Source organism: Hyperolius riggenbachi, chromosome 4, assembly GCF_040937935.1.
Source record: "Hyperolius riggenbachi isolate aHypRig1 chromosome 4, aHypRig1.pri, whole genome shotgun sequence".
In the NCBI taxonomy this organism is placed as follows: domain Eukaryota; kingdom Metazoa; phylum Chordata; class Amphibia; order Anura; family Hyperoliidae; genus Hyperolius; species Hyperolius riggenbachi.
In genome coordinates this window covers 395,517,705-395,535,378 of record NC_090649.1, presented here as the reverse complement: position 1 = coordinate 395,535,378, position 17,674 = coordinate 395,517,705, and the positions used below count along the sequence as shown (strand labels likewise).

Sequence of the window (17,674 nt, the reverse complement as noted above, 5' to 3'; positions counted from 1 at the left end):
GGATTAGATCTAAGTACTGTATATTGAAAAGATTTTAACAAGCTGTGTTACACTGACATGCCTAAAGATAGGAAGATGCTGGAAATTTTGCTTCCTAATACATACAGACTTCTGGGTAAGCCTGGAGCCAAAGGCGCAAACAGAGAGATGACACTTCTGGGAAGTCAAAAATATGAATACTTTTACTATCCCCAGTAAGTTTAGTGTAGTTTGTCATATATTTTACCTGTTTTCGACAGCTTAAATGGAAAGTCAGTTTACCTGAGACCTGGCAGGCCCTTGAAATCAAACATCTGATTTCAGACTTGCCTGTGGTTCACCCTACAAGACCAATGTATGGCTAAGGCCAGGTATCACATGACAGGAGTAGGCATAGTAGGACTTCTATACCAGGAAGCCACACTGTCTTTGGGGAGAAGAGAGCCCTGATTGAGGAAAGCATTGTGCTAAGGCTACACACAATGCTTTTCTCTTCAAAACTAATTTACACGCACCAAACTGCTTTTTCATATATTTTTGCCTTTTTTTTTTTAAACAATTAATTTTTATTGCATAAAAGATGATTTACAGATAGAGACATTGAATTAGTTATTTAAAGAATATAACTAAATGCATAGGAATATATAAAACTAGCATTGCCAATACATCTATCTCACTAGTAGTACAGGTAATTCCACAGTACTGGTAATCTACTATTTCTGTTACTATATAGTATGCAGAGACAAACAGTTATCTCTAACTGCTACAAGATATATTCTGGAGCATATAAGGTAGTGTTGGGCGAACATCTAGATGTTCGGGTTCGGGCCGAACAGGCCGAACATGGCCGCGATGTTCGGGTGTTCGACCCGAACTTCGAACATAATGGAAGTCAATGGGGACCCGAACTTTCGTGCTTTGTAAAGCTTCCTTACATGCTACATACCCCAAATTAGCAGGGTATGTGCACCTTGGGAGTGGGTACAAGAGGAAAAAAAATATTTGAAAAAGAGCTTATAGTTTTTGAGAAAATTGATTGTAAAGTTTCAAAGGAAAAACTGTCTTTTAAATGTGGAAAATGTCATGTTTCTTTGCACAGGTAACATGCTTTTTGTCGCCATGCAGTCATAAATGTAATACAGAGAAGAGGTTCCAGGAAAAGGGACCGGTAACGGTAACCCAGCAGCAGCAGCACACGTGATGGAACAGGAGCAGGCGCAGGAGGAGAAGGCCATGCTTTTTGAGACACAACAACCCAGGCCTTGCATGAGGACAAGAAGCGTGCGGATAGCATGCTTTTTACCGCCATGCAGTCATAAATGTAATAAAGATAAGAGGTTCAATAAACAGGGACCGGGCGTCAACGCTAACCCAGCAGCAGCAGACGTGATGGAACAGGAGGAGGCGCAGGAGGAGAAGGCCACGCTTTCAGGTGCAACTCAGGCCTTGCATGAGGACAAAAAAATGTGTGCGCAAAGCAATGCAATGAGTAGTTTTCAGGACACAATGGGCTATTCGGAGGAGCTATTCCCACCCCCACAATCTTCTACCTGTGAAAGGTCAATGGAACAGCCACAAATGTTGTGCCCGGATTCACAACCTTTTTCTGTGGAAAATGCACCTCGCACTGAAATGCAAGGCGAGGCCGAGGATGAACATGACGTCAACAACTCAACATGACGCAAAATTGGGGCGGAACAGAAAGCTGCTTTCAATGTTTTGAAGGCCTTAATTGCCTCCGGTGGCCAGTTAGATGCATCATTCATCACACCCAAATCCCAGAGCAATGTGTGCAGGAATTTGAATCTCAGGAGGTGTACCGAGATCATCTGGACAAGTGACCAAGTGACAAAGTGACTAGTGACAAAGTGACAAAATGACAAAGTGACAAAATGACAAAGTGACAAAATGACAAAGTGACAAGTGACAAAATGACAAAGTGACAAGTGACAAAGTGAGAAGTGACAAGTGACAAAATGACAAAGTGACAAGTGACAAAATGACAAAGTGACAAAGTGACAAGTGACAAGTGACAAAGTGACAAGTGACAAAGTGACAAGTGACAAAGTGACCAGTGACAAAGTGACAACTGACAAAGTAACAAAATGACAAAGTGACCAGTGACAAAGTGACAACTGAGAGGTTGTTCTGGGGAGCTCCACTGCACTCAGTCGCATATGAGGAGAGGTCTCGTCGGGACTGCTGATCCTCCTCAGCTTGCTCAAAGCCTTGAGGGTTCCTGAAGATCCTCTGCTTGGAGTTCGCCGGGGTTCAGCTTGGTGTCGGGGTCGGCGGCGTCCTCCTCACTCCAACGTGGCAGATCTTCTGTTGAAGGAAAAAAAAAAAAACATTGTTAAAAGTCCAGTACCGCTTCTGAAGGACTCACCAAGAGATGCAGGAGCGCTTCAATCTAGCGCACCATCGCTCGCTGGGTGATGTCCCTGCCTACGCGCTGGAATTCTACGCTGCACATGCTAGCACGCTTTTGCGCAGTGCCGAGGCGCATTCCAGCAGCTAGTAGCTACCAAGCTTCTGTGGATCTGATTGGGCCACCATGTTGGATCTCTGCCAAGTCCTCCAAAATTTTGAGCAATCCACGTTGCGTGACTGAGCAGTGACAACTCTACAGTCAGCATTACAATACCACTGCTGTGTTTACTGAAGAAATCAATGTTGAAGATGGAAACCGCTGGCATGATGCAAGTGGGGGATTCTGAAGATGAAAACGATCAGCGTGATGATACCAACATCAGGCAACCTGCCTCAGGAAACGCTGGTCCCAGCTATGACAAAGAACAGGACGAGGAACAGCTGGAGTTGGAGCAGGAATTGGATGCCCCCACTGCCGAGGGACAGAGCGGTGCACGTTGGACTTCCACAATTTAGCGGGAAAGGACAGCAGAAGAGGAAGAAAGTGATGCTGGTGACGAATATGGTGCATCACAACAATCACAACGCTTACAAGAACATGAAGATAGAAGAGTCTGGCAGGACTCTCTGGCACACATGGCTCAATTCATGCTAGACTGCATTGAAAGCGGCCCGCACATTATTCACTATTCATTATTATTCATTATTCTGGAATCTGGACAACACCAATTACTGGGTTTATACCCAGTTTATACAAACACAATGTTAAAAAACTGATTGAAGAAAGTGTCAGACAGGTCAAAAATGGAACAATTCCAGCAGGCCCTTGAGGATGGAGACTTTAGAGAGGAGATTGACATCCTCCTCCTTCTCTAGCCAGTTGTACGCCGACAGACTGACTTCAGCAAACCCAGGAGGACCAGGAGGGCAGCAAATAACACAAGCTGCTGCTAGTGCCCAAAAGGGAATGGTATTGGCAGTGTCCTTGGAGTGGGAACATTTTCTGACACCCATGCAGCAGCCCACAGAACAGCAATCGGGCAGTTCCACGTCCTCCAACACCAATCGCCTAGAGAAGATGGTCAAGGTCCAGGACTACATGTCAGATGGCGTAGCTGTGTTGAACAATCCATCTGCAGACAGACGGTGAGTGTGACAGGCAGCACAGAAGGACCATGGCAACTCACTCATAGTACCACAGTTTGATAGTGCTGCCCAAAAAATTATATGGATCCGTGGACCCGGGCACTGCGGGCAGTACTGGGAAGTGGGAACGCAGATTTTAGTACCTAAACACACGATACAACATGTTTTCCGGGGTCGGACTCTGAGGCACATACAGATGGTCCCGATCATCATCCTCATCATACAACTCTTCTCCTGAGTCTGACCCACCCACCACCTCTGCCACCCCAACATCCCCAGACACAGACCCCTCATCGTCCTCAACATTAACTTGGGATGCTGGCCTGAGCCCGACCTCCTCCTCCACATCAGGCCCCATCATCTCCTCAATGGCAGCCCTCATTAATCGTTCTGGCGACGGACCGATGGACACAACATTCTCCTCCGGAGAGGGCTGCTGCTGACCACTGGCTGCTGTAGTGGATGTTATAGCTTGCGTGGGGCGTTGGCTGTTGCTGTTGTTGGGAGTGCTGCTCACAGCGGAGGTCTCTGAGGAACTCATGGTGAGCTCATATAGTGGTTGGCGGTGAGTGGAGTATTACTGATCCCAGCAATATACACACTGACTGGCAGAGTACGCAATGCTATATAGTCTGGCTGAGCGGTGTACACAGAGTGGCAGTACACACAATGCTATATAGTCTGGCTGAGCCGTGTACACAGAGTGGCAGTACACACAATGCTATATAGTCTGGCTGAGCGGTGTACACAGAGTGGCAGTACACACAATGCTATATAGTCTGGCTGAGCCGTGTACACAGAGTGGCAGTAAACACAATGCTATATATAGCGTGGCTGAGCGAGGTGCACAGTGGCAGTACACACAATGCTATATTAGTCAGGCTAAGCCGTGTACACAGAGTGTCAGAAAACACAATGCTATATATAGCGTGGCTGAGCGAGGTGCACAGTGGCAGTACACACAATGCTATATTAGTCAGGCTAAGCCGTGTACACAGAGTGTCAGAAAACACAATGCTATATATAGCGTGGCTGAGCGAGGTGCACAGTGGCAGTACACACAATGCTATATTAGTCAGGCTAAGCCGTGTACACAGAGTGTCAGAAAACACAATGCTATATATATAGCGGGGCTGAGCGAGGTGCACAGTGGCAGTACACACAATGCTATATATAGCGTGGCTGAGCGAGGTGCACAGTGGCAGTACACACAATGCTATATATAGCGTGGCTGAGTGAGGTGCACAGTGGCAGTACACACAATGCTATATATAGCGTGGCTGAGCGAGGTGCACAGTGGCAGTACACACAATGCTATATTAGTCAGGCTAAGCCGTGTACACAGAGTGTCAGAAAACACAATGCTATATATATAGCGTGGCTGAGCGAGGTGCACAGTGGCAGTACACACAATGCTATATATAGCGTGGCTGAGCGAGGTGCACAGTGGCAGTACACACAATGCTATATATAGCGTGGCTGAGCGAGGTGCACAGTGGCAGTAAACACAATGCTATATTAGTCAGGCTAAGCCGTGTACACAGAGTGTCAGAAAACACAATGCTATATATATAGCGTGGCTGAGCGAGGTACACAGTGGCAGTAAACAATGCTATATATAGTGTGGCTGAGCGAGCGGTGTACTACTGTTCCCAGCAGCGACACACAATGACTGGGGGGGACCCTGGCTAGCGTGGCTGGAGAGCGAACTACCCTGCCTGCCTACCCAAAGCTAAACCCACAGACAAATGGCGGAGATATGACGTGGTTCGGGTATTTATTTACCCGAACCACGTGACCGTTCGGCCAATCAGAGCGCGTTCGGGCCCGAACCACGTGACCCGTTCGGCCAATCACAGCGCTAGCCGAACGTTCGGGGAACGTTCGGCCATGCGCTCTTAGTTCGGCCATGTGGCCGAACGGTTTGGCCGAGCACCGTCAGGTGTTCGGCCGAACTCGAACATCACCCGAACAGGGTGATGTTCTGCAGAACCCGAACAGTGGCGAACACTGTTCGCCCAACACTAATATAAGGGTTTCAAGAAACTATAAAAGACAATAGGTCTAACTTTAGTATATATGTTTGCCTTCTTAAAGGAGAACTGTAGTGAGAGGTATATGGAGGCTGCCATATTTATTTCCTTTTAAGCAATACCAGTTGCCTGGCTATTCAGCTAATCCTCTGCCTCTAATACTTTCAGCCATAGGCCCTGAACAAGCATGCAGCAGATCAGGTGTTTCTGACAAATTTAGACAGATATGACAAGATTAGCTGCATGCTGGTTTCTGGTGTGATTCAGACACTTCTTTAGGCAAATGGACCATCAGGGCTGCCAGGCAACTGGTATTGCTTAAAAGGAAATAAATATGGCAGCCTCCATATCCCTCTCACTACAGTTCTCCTTTAAAAGAGAAGGTATTTGCAGTTATTTGACTTAAAGTGAGCCCTGAAAGTCAGGATCACATCCAGAACAGCAGCTGTATAGTAAGCCTATAGCCAGGCCCGGATTTACCTCACAGGAGGCTAGAGGCACAGATGTCCTGGCACCTTAGACTCCACCCTCCATGAACCTACAAACCCCCACTGAACCGCATCGCAAGAAGCTGTCACTTCTCCCTTACTTCCCTTGCCCATCATAGGCAGCTACAGGTGTCCCTTAGTATTAGGTAGTCAGAAGGACCCTCAGTGCCCTTACTGAAGGGAGATCTTGTCAGTAGAATGCAGAGAGCTAGGTGAGTAGCTTCTCATTTACACTCTTATCAGGACTCTGCATAGGGAGGAAGGAAGGGAGGTGCACGGGGAGAGGTGTGAGCTGCCTTTCTATCATCAGGCGTCTGTAGGCACATGCCTACAATGCCTTATGGTAAATCCAGCCCTGCCTATAGCTTATATATTTTACAGAGCTATATCAACCCAACATACAGACAGCCTGTTTCAGACATTCTATTTCTCATCAGTGCATTGCATGGATTGATACGGCTCTATGGGATAGGGCTTTAGACCAGTACTACAGTTGACCCAGGACTGGGAGCGTATAACTGCCTGTTACTGACCTTCAGCCACAACAAGCTATAAATAACAATGACACTTTTTCTTCCCTTCAAAATGTCTGAAAGAGAAACTGCCAAAGCCATCAAAGTAAAGAATGTAAAAACATTATATTTTACTTTCCGAGGAAAATAAAAGCTGTTTTGAAATACAAATGTGTCATTTACAGCTGAACTTCGGGCACATTTTTACTTTCAGTAGCAGCTGTGGCTTGTGTCATGCAAAGAACAGTTCTGCCCCCAGGATAATTAGGGCAATGTGTAGAATGTAGACCCGCAATGATTGCCTGTGCTGCTCCTGTCAGCCCTGAGGCTTTCTTCACACCAGGTCCGCAGCTCTGCATGTCTGACAGAATGTGCAGCAGACAAAATGGATGGGCCAGCAATCATTTTCTAAGGACCGGTACACATCAATCCATTTCTTCCATGTCTGTTTTGTCCCTTGCATTTCAACGATGGGCAATCCTGACAAATACGATTTTATTGGATAATGCATGACAGTATATGTGAAAATATATTTTAAATACTGTTGTCAAAAGAGTTTTATTTGTGTCCACCCAGTCCTATGTTTAAAATACCTATAAAGATATCCCAGCCACAGTCACACAGCACAACTAGCAGCTTGACCTTACTTTTGTTCACTAGATGGCAGGGGCGTTACTAGGATCCTAAGAGATCCAGGGCACTCCACACGAAAAATGGGTACAGCTACACACCAGAATTTTGGGCGTGACCATGGATGGAGCTAAATTTATATGATCTTAACAGTGGTCTAAGTAGGCCTGTCCAGCAAAATGTTGGATGAAGCCCCCTCTCTATTAATTAAAAAAAAACAAAAAAAATGCAACATATCACATAAATAGGCATTGTCACTTAAACATAACTGGGCAGAGTTACCTGGCTTCTGTGCTGGTTGGTCTAGCTTTCTGCTGGGCGGGCTGCCTTCTGCCAGGTTGTCAGGCAGTCCCCTCACTATAGCATTCCCTGACCTTCTAGTGGACCCCCTCCCATGGGACCCTTATTGAGGAACCTCAATTCCCAGCATGCCCCATAGAAGAACCACAGCTCCCTGCATGCCCCCATAAAGGAAACACAGCACCCAGCATGGAACCACAGCATTTAGTATCCCCCCATAGAGGCACCACAGAACCAAACCCAGCATACCCCCCATTGAGGCACCACAGCTTAGCATGCCCAAAAAGCTCACCATGCTCCTGCAAAAGTCCCGACAGTGTTAATTACTATTCCCCCTCCAGGCCACCATGGACTCTAGGAAAAAAACATAATTCGGCTTCCAGCTACTTCTGGTGGCCGAATCACACAGTTTTTATAATAATTTGGGCGTGGCCAAATTACTGTCCGAGCGCGATTTAGCCGTAATTCACATTACGGCTTATGACGGCGCAAGGTGCACCCAAATTTTCAGAGCCCTTTTTGCCTGCGTTGATCTTTCAGAGCAGGTGTGTCCACACTAGTAATGTCGCGAACCTCCGATTTTCGGTTTGCGAACCCTGTTCACGAACCTCCCCGGAAAGTTCGGTTCGCGAAAAAGTTCACGAACCGCAATAGACTTCAATGGGGATGCGAACTTCAAAATTTACAAAAATTTCTACTGGCTAAAAAAATGATAGAAAACATGTTTCATGGGTTCTAATACCTGGAGCTCCCTCCTCCCTCCACCCTCCTCCCTCGGTTCAATCGAACCCAGGTCTCAGGGTATGGTAGGTAACTAACATATCCATTATACCACCAACACTTCTAGCTGAAGCTAGCCTAGCATGTACAATTTATGCTCAATTCAAAAGAAAAATAACATTTATATCACGCTTTTCTCGGTTTGCGAACCCTGTTCGCGAACCTCCACGGAAAGTTCGGTTCGCGAAAAAGTTCACGAACCGCAATAGACTTCAATGGGGATGCGAACTTCAAAATTTACAAAAATTTCTACTGGCTAAAAAAATGATAGAAAACATGTTTAATGGGTTCTAATACCTGGAGCTCCCTCCTCCCTCCACCCTCCTCCCTCGGTTCAAGCGAACCCAGGTCTCAGGGTATGGTAGGTAACTAACATATCCATTATACCACCAACACTTCTAGCTGAAGCTAGCTGAAGCTAGCCTAGCATGTACAATTTATGCTCAATTCAAAAGAAAAATAACATTTATATCACGCTTTTCTCCTGGCAGACTCAAAGCACCAGAGCTGCAGCCACTAGGGCACACTCTATAGGCAGTAGCAGTGTTAGGAAGACTTGCCTAAGGTCTCCTACTGAATAGGTGCTGGCTTACTGAGCAGACAGAGCCGAGATTCGAACCCTGGTCTCCTGTGTCAGAGGCAGAGCCCTTAACCATTACACAATCCAGCCACTGCTTAAGGATATGTAGCCAGGCATGGCCTTGTCACCACCAACACTACATGCTGAAGCCAGCCTAGCATGTACCATTTTATGCTCAATCCATTTATGCGCAAAAATACAATTCCGCGGAAAGCGGTGACCATCCCTACTAGAGAGAGAGAGAGAGAGAGAGAGAGATGAATCTACCTGGCTATCTGGGGTTCTCTTTGGACAACTGTTGAACACGAAAGGCAAGGCCATGCTACATATCCTTAAGCAGTGGCTGGATGGTGCTAGATATCACTAAGCAGTGGCTGGAAGGTGTAATGGTTAAGGGCTCTGCCTCTGACACAGGAGACCAGGGTTCAAATCTCGACTCTGTCTGTTGAGTAAGCCAGCACCTATTCAGTAGGAGACCTTAGGCAAGTCTTCCTAACACTGCTACTGCCTATAGAGTGTGCCCTAGTGGCTGCAGCTCTGGTGCTTTGAGTCTGCCAGGAGAAAAGTGTGATATAAATGTTATTTGTCTTGTCTTGTCTAGTCTTGTCTAATTTTTCTCTAGTGTTGGTGGTATAATGGATATGTTAGTTACCTACCATGCACTGAGACCTGGGTTCAATTCCCAGCCACGGTATGTAAGCTGGCTTTTGAAATAATGTAATTCCCTGGCAGATGAGACCCTCCTCCCTCCGGGAGGAGGGAATAGGTAGAAGGGGTGGAGGGAAGCACCTGTCCCTTAACTAATTAGTGTAGGCAGACAAGTGAGTCAAATGGTATAAGGACCTTGCTTGGAGGAGAGGAGAGAAGAGGAGAGGGGGGCGGGCCTCCAGCAGTGTGTTTGGCAATAATGTGCCTGCTGACTGTGATGTAGAGGGTCAAAGTTTTGCTCAATAGAGCATTATGGGGCGAATCGAACTTCTGCAAAAGTTCGCCTGCTGCAGGCGAACGCGAACTACCAAAGTTCGCCTGGAACCGTTCGCCGGCGAACAGTTCGCTACATCTCTAGTCCACACATGTTATGGGTGTGAGGATTATGATGGTCACACTTGGTTTATAACACTTGTAAGATAGGCCCTCCAGGCTGTGAGGGTCACCAGGGGTTGGCAAGGGAAAGGGTGTGAAGATTTGTGGGGTCCCGTCAGTAAAACTGCTGAACAGTGGCGACCATATCCTTTCCATGAAAACTCCCAGGTTGAATGTGGCTATCCAACATTAATGGTATATTTTGTTTATGTAATGCAGTGACTTTACCCTGAAATACCACTACATATTCATGGACAATGGGAATAAACACATCACACATACACCTCTACTACTAGTACAACTAAATATGATGAAGCAGTCAACTCAATTAATTCTCTGAGTGACCTACCTCCTTATAATAACATGTAACTGCTAACAGAAGCAATTGAGTAAAAGAAAAAATGACAGTTATGAGAAGACAGGAATAATAAGATGGAATCATTGATTCTATACAGTAACTAGATTCATACTGGATAGAACATTCATAGCTTATCTTGGTGATATCCACATTGTTCACACTGAGCTACACAAACATGGAAGCATGACAGAAGACTTACTTAAGGAAATCCGTCTCCCTTTGGATTCTCATACTCTGTGTACTTGTCAGACTCTTCCTAATTGCTGGTTCTGTTGTCCCATTCACCTACATAGTACAAGGAATAAATTACCGGTAATATTTCTACCCCATATAGGCATTTGTAAAGGGGCACTATAGCGAATTAGGCATTTTTTAATTGCTAGATAGAGAGATGAGGAAGGTAGTAACAACAAAGCACTGTTCTTACCACATCTGTGTAGGAAGATAAATTATACACAAAGACAACTGTTACTATTGATGTCCCCCACAAGTGAATGAGCTGATCGGCATCTCCGTCACTCACTGCACAAGCCCATTGATTATATAAGTAATGTGACAGCACCTCTTACTGATGAAGCACCACTCACATTAGGCGCGAAATAGGTGTCGACCCCCACAGTTGCCTGTACCCCTGTCCCAACTTATGGATGTGTTGCCTGGATTTGTGAATAAAGAGTTTGAGGTGGATGTGCGTCTCCGCTCCTCCTCTCCTTTCTACATTGCTGCTGTAACTGGGTAGGCAGCACTGCACTGTACTTGGTCTGTGCCTGTGCACCTCTCCTTTAATGTGACAGCTCTGCTTGTTATAATTTTTGTTGTTTGTTGTAATCATTCCTTTTTTTCCATACTTGTTCCACATACTTGTTTGATTTTATCTAGCAAATAAAAAATGCTTATTCGCTATAGTGCTTCTTTAAAGAGGAATTGTAGGGAAAATAACATAATGAATAAAATTGCTTAATTTTTTTCAAAATGAATTTATAGATTATTTAGTCAGTGTTTGAGCTTTATAAAACCTTTACTCTCCTTGATTTACATTCTGAAATGTATCAATGGTTAGGACATCTTTAGTTCTGCAAGGTAATCTGTACAGAATGTTCCTTAGGGCTGGAACCCACTAGAGCAATTTTTTGCGCATTTAGGGAGCAATTCAAAACGCTAGCGATTTCCCTAAACGCTCAGCTAATGTCAATGGATGGGCCAAATTCCACTGGCAAGATTGCGATTAGCAAAATCGTGAATGCAGAACATGCAACATTTTTGAGCATTAGTGTTTTGCGTTAGTGTTAGCATTTCTGCAATGTAAAGTATATAAACTCTGGCATAATCACTCATGAATCGCTATACAGATCGATTTTGCTAGCGTTTTTAAATGACTGCACACTGTAAAAAAAAATAAATTAATTGAAAGGACCAATCAGAATGAAATCGCTACACAATCGCTGGCAAAACGCATGCACTTTTTAAAATAGCTACCAAAATGTCCAGAAAATGCTCATGAAATTGCTTACAAAACGCTCATTAATGCTAGCTTGCGATTAGCGATAGCACTTTGTAGTGGGTTCCAGGCCTTACTGAGAGTTCTATGTGCAGAGGGCGATACTGCTTGTTTGGTAGCTGGAAAAAGTTATTATTTCCCACAATGCATCAAAGTTCACAGACTGGGCCCATGGTCAGAACATCACATTGTGGGAGGGGTTTCACCAGTTCAATCCTGGGTTTAAGTTCCTCTTTAAGCAATTATTCAAAAAAGTACGGTTTTAATGTAATTCACATGGGTGATATACTTTGATAATTACCCCCATAAAGTCTTGTGGTGAAAGCTCTGTGGATATTAATGTATATTGAGATGTAGGGCTGGGTTATATATACATTAATGTCTATAGTTATTATTCTTGTCATCTACTATTACGATATATAGTAGTGCATATTCACTATTTCCCACTTTCACATAAAACAATGCATTGCTCAGCGACATAAACAGCAGATGGATAGTTTGGTTTTGCTACAGTTTGAGATGATACAATATTTCAAAAGGCTTGGGGGAAATAATATACAACTGCAGGGGTCCAAACACAAGTCTTTATGTGGAGACATTTGGGTATTTAAAGAATACCTGTTGAATCAATCTAACACAACCAAAAGTAGAGCTACACATCAATGTAAGATTCAATTGAGCTAAACAACATATTGAACACACTTAAGAAAAGGAGCCCAATCAACAAGGCCATCAATTATCAAAAAATGATGAAAATCGTCTCAATATATCAAAATGTCGTTTATTGAAGACTGAATAACACATCACAATGAATAAAAAACAGATAATTAAAACCCCTGTCTAAATCCGAAGGTAATCGGAAATCCTAGTAGCAGCATCAAGTAAAAAGTGCCTAGTGCTAACTGTGAATATAATGCGGTCCTGTTACAATGCAATCATGGAATAAAGTGCAGAGTGCTGAAAGTGCAAAATTGCAAAAAACAAAAATAAAAAAATAGCAAAAAGATCCACAATAGTGAATTAAGACACTGAACCTATGTGTAAATCAATGGTATATATAAACAGTGGATATAAACAGTGCACAACCATAAACAATGTGATGCCATAAATGCAATAGGGGTCCTGTGCGTGAAGTGCCCAGAATATAGACAATTGTAAGTGCTTACCAAGAGCTAAGCTGCATCCGAGGAGACTGGGGGATATCGCCTTGCGCGTTCGCAGCGAAGCCGCTCGCTGCGAACGCGCAAGGCGATATCCCCCAGTCTCCTCGGATGCAGCTTAGCTCTTGGTAAGCACTTACAATTGTCTATATTCTGGGCACTTCACGCACAGGACCCCTATTGCATTTATGGCATCACATTGTTTATGGTTGTGCACTGTTTATATCCACTGTTTATATATACCATTGATTTACACATAGGTTCAGTGTCTTAATTCACTATTGTGGATCTTTTTGCTATTTTTTGATTTTTGTTTTTTGCAATTTTGCACTTTCAGCACTCTGCACTTTATTCCATGATTGCATTGTAACAGGTCCGCATTATATTCACAGTTAGCACTAGGCACTTTTTACTTGATGCTGCTACTAGGATTTCCGATTACCTTCGGATTTAGACAGGGGTTTTAATTATCTGTTTTTTATTCATTGTGATGTGTTATTCAGTCTTCAATAAACGACATTTTGATATATTGAGACGATTTTCAGCATTTTTTGATAATTGATGGCCTTGTTGATTGGGCTCCTTTTCTTAAGTGTGTTCTACCTGTTGAATCAAAACATTTTTTTTTAATAAAATGTATGCACTGAATCAACCTGCTTTGTTACTGGCTGCCACAGGCAACACTCCCTTATACCCCTGGGGTTTTGAACAAAAAGTACCTGGACCTCTATATTTCGGGAAACCAAAATACTTTGGCTTTATAGTTGTCCTTTAGGGCTCTTTCACACTTAGACGTTATGGTCGCACAACTTGCTCCTAACGCAACGCATGTGGGTTTTGAAGTTGGACGTTGTTTTAAAGTATGTTATGTGTATCGCGGTGCGCCGTTTTCGTCACATACTGATGGAACAAAAACGGCACATGCGCCACATTTAAAAAAAAAAAACATTACTGAGCATGTACAAACAGTTCAACGCAGCTAATAACGCTTCTAACGCACAGCATGCAGCACTTTCTAAATATTGCTACACGTTACACACAACGCAACGTGAGCACTGTAAATGTCACACACACTTTGTGTTGCTGTGCGTTAGTCTGCGTTATTACTTTTTCTAACGTGCGACTTTAACGTCGCACTGTGAAAGCAGCCTTAGCCTGGATGCGGTTTTGTGAGACAATGTGTAACGTAGGACAACACAGCATATGCTGCACTGTACCTGAGGTGTCAGGGTCTGAGGGGAGGACAATGGATCCTCTGACTGAATGGGCTTCCCCAGGCGGGTGTTCATAAAGCGTGGACCGGTTAAAGACCTGTGGCTGGGTCTCCCATCTAAATCGTATTCTTAACACAAAAACATACATAACATTAGTAAAAGTTTTATTCATACATTACACAACAAATCACTATTACCTTATATACGTAAAAGCCTAATTTTTCAGCACAAAAAATTTGCTGAAAAGTTACCCCCCTCAGCTTATATGTGAGTTCGTGGAGCAGAATGGATGGTGGAGCAGGTTTTGTTGCTAGCAGCGTAGGGATCGTGCACTAGTGATTCTGCTCTTGCCAGCTGGCTCCCTGCTGTGTATGTGCCCCCCATCCCCTGCAACCTGGTGTGCAGGCAGAGCGCTCTGCTCAAGACTACCTGTGTCCCCTTGCTTGTGGAGTGGAGCGTGCAAGCAATGTGTCAGTTCAATGATCAGGGATTCTTCCTGTGTGATAATTGCTGTGTCTCATATCTGTGACACCATCTAGTGGCATCTTGAGATACAGATGTATTGTCTTTGGGGTTCATCTGGCTATGGGGAGGGGGGCTGACTTGTACAGGGGGCACATCTGGCTACTGTGGAGGGGGCTATACTGGGGAGGGGGCTTATACGTAAATCAATTACATCTTCCTGGTTTCTGAGGGAAGAGTGGGTACCTCGGCTTATATGCAAGTCGGCTTATATGCACTCGCTGAGCGTTTATGGTATAGATAAAAATATGTTTGAGAACAACTGAACTTATTAATTGACTGTTTGATAGGATGACTTCTATGTGAAACAGCTCTTTAAGGTAACCTCAAAACCATCTGGTTAAAGATTATTAAATTGTATCCTACAGGAGGTTAGGAACACATACAAGCAAACTGCAATCACTCGCAGGGATTGGGACTAGATCCTTCAAACGACAGTCTGGGGACAGCTCTCCTCAGCCGAGATCCATCTAATGGCTTGTGTACAAAGCCTTAGTGTATTGAACTCATAATACCATGTAACACTTCTCCCAACAAGTATAGTATACACTTACATAGAATGATCCTTGGTTGATTTAAAGCAGATCATAAGTGTTTATAAGCAAACTAGGGCTGAATTTTTTAAAAAAGTGCCCATTAATTAGTGCCAAAAGTTTGCACACACATCATCTGAGTCATATCAGAATATAGAAAAGATTGCTGAAAGTTAGAGGAATACACTTTGAGCTACTGCAGTGAAGTGCAGCACCCCCAGCAAGAACATCTTTAATAAATCTAGAGCAACCTTAATTTAATAAAAATAAATCTTTCCTGTGTGCACATGACTGACGTTGCATGGTCAGCACATTTATAACGTTTCAGTGCCTAACTTATTTTATGTTATAATATTTCTTTAAAGGAGGCAGGATAGTAGCCCACCACCCTTGGATGGTCTGATGGAGCTGCTCTCTCAGGGTTTGAAAACCATTGCTCTCATTTCTGTTGGTGATAAGATCCCACAGGGCAGTGATGTGATATTTCAGTTGGGGGATCACGCTCCCACCTATAGCCTTGGGGAGCCTTCATCTATCCACAAGGCAATTCAATGGTTACCAAGTCACAGTGTTGTCATAGACTACATGTGGCATTCCCCTGATTTAGGAAGAGCCAGGTTTTAACACCCCACAATCAGATAGCACCACTGCCTCTATTGGGAACAACTTATTTGGTCATATATCTAGTGATGATGGGCAAATTCGACCAAGAGACAGATTTCTCTCTGATCAAATCTGGAGAGAGATCTGTCGACTGCCCATACAACGCAGGCCAATGCCCAATTGATTTCAGCATGTAATTTCAAATCGCAATTTGCTACTCACCCAGAGCCAAGACAATAAATGGCCAGTCATGTGTCCTTTGCTGTGTTAGACTAGGTCTATCACATATGAGCACCAGTATTTGTTCACAAATGTTGAATTTCCACTTGCTGTGACTGGTTTCATAACCTATTAATTACAAATCAGGGTCTTTTCAATTGATCAATTTTGCCATGGGCAGACTGAGCTGCTTTAACTGAGTTATTTGATGGGTGTGTAGATTCAGTTCATATGAAATATGAAGCAAATTCGTACTTTGTGTGAAATGATTTAGCCATTCTATAGAATGCCTAGATTTACGTATTACTTTGCCTGTAACATATTCATTAGGTCCAGTAGTTTATGCCAGTGCCTAGCAGTCTGTTATACCAGTAAGTTACCTTTATAAATCTCTGTTGTATCATTCCAGGCTAAGGGTCTTTGTGACATGCCATCTTTCTTTTTAGGCTTTAAAGGGGAAGAGACATTGACAGAGTCCTAAAAGAAAAGATCATAAAAATCACTATTCTGTACAGGAACACACTGATTATACCTGTTTTATGTCTCTCCTATTCCTGGTACAGTGCAGAAGGAGAGTGCAATGGCGTACAATGATTATTTCTGCATAGGTATCATCCAGGGAAACGTATAGACAGTGTTGGATTGGGAGGTGGAAAAACTGAGGAAAGCCACCTGCTGGCCAAGTAGCAGAAACCCTGTGTTATCACTCCCAATAGAAACCTGCAGCAAGTCTTCATTGTGAGCAGCAACACCTCATTACTGCTGCTTAGCCAGCAAGTGGATTTCCTCTCCCAGCAAGCAGTCCGACACTGCGTATACGCTTTCACCAATGGCACACTGAGAAAATCAGTTGACCTTTTTTCTACAGCTAACTCCTCTATTAGTGGTCTCGTTTCTTTCTGTACTCTGGTGAAAAGCACTACTTGTAACTGGTAGACAGGGTGATTTACATAGAAGCAAGGGAGGAACGTGGCAAGATGGCTAAATGAGGCATGCAGCGCTGAGCTAGGGGCACACACTAGGTTTTCATTGCCTGAAACAATCATTCATGATTGTTACAGGTGACAACCTACCTGTGTATGGTTGTCCTCCGATATCTTCAGCAATCCACCAAGAAGAATAATACATAGCCTCCTGCTATATGTAGTTTCCACTGTGCTTGCCCACCTCCTTCTCAATACAACTAGATGGGCTGCCTGGCACAGGCATACCTATATGTACGCCGCTGGAGAGCTGGGCGCAGGGTGAGCCGAATTATTGCTCGCCCTCCTGCCACTCACATCCCTGGCGGCGTAAAATACTATTCACCCTCCGAGTCGTCGCAACTCAGAGGGAGATGTAAGCCCTGAATAACCCTTACGCGCCCTGCACAGTATAACATTACTGCTATGGGCCACCTAGTTTTGGCGCTTGGCACTGAGCCCCGTGCGCTGAAACCACCTGCTTTGTGGCAAAGAGCCGAGCACCCCAAATGTACACACACACACTGACTAATAGAGGTAGAGGTCGGCACCAGACACAATAGCTAGCAGGATAGCTTCAGATTTTCCCAATCCGGATGTGCTCTTGCAGAAGGTTTATCGGTAAAGAAGATAGGTCATAGGCGCAGCACCAACTTAATGCACTTTGGGTTTATTAGATTATAGCAAAAGGCATACAAGCATTG

General features: G+C 44.1%; 1 protein-coding gene across 2 annotated transcripts in view; it reads right to left on the bottom strand.

Moving 5' to 3' along the window:
- The window catches only part of DZANK1 (double zinc ribbon and ankyrin repeat domains 1), a 93,834-nt gene that overhangs the window by 38,482 nt on the left and 37,678 nt on the right, over positions 1-17,674 (bottom strand). For both annotated transcript variants that reach the window (XM_068232225.1, XM_068232224.1), the window contains exons 5-7: positions 16,389-16,485; positions 14,135-14,259; positions 10,459-10,544 (exon numbers count right to left, since the gene is read on the bottom strand). In XM_068232225.1, the coding sequence (XP_068088326.1) occupies positions 10,459-10,544; positions 14,135-14,259; positions 16,389-16,485 (308 nt within the window). The remainder of the gene's footprint in view (positions 1-10,458; positions 10,545-14,134; positions 14,260-16,388; positions 16,486-17,674) is intronic.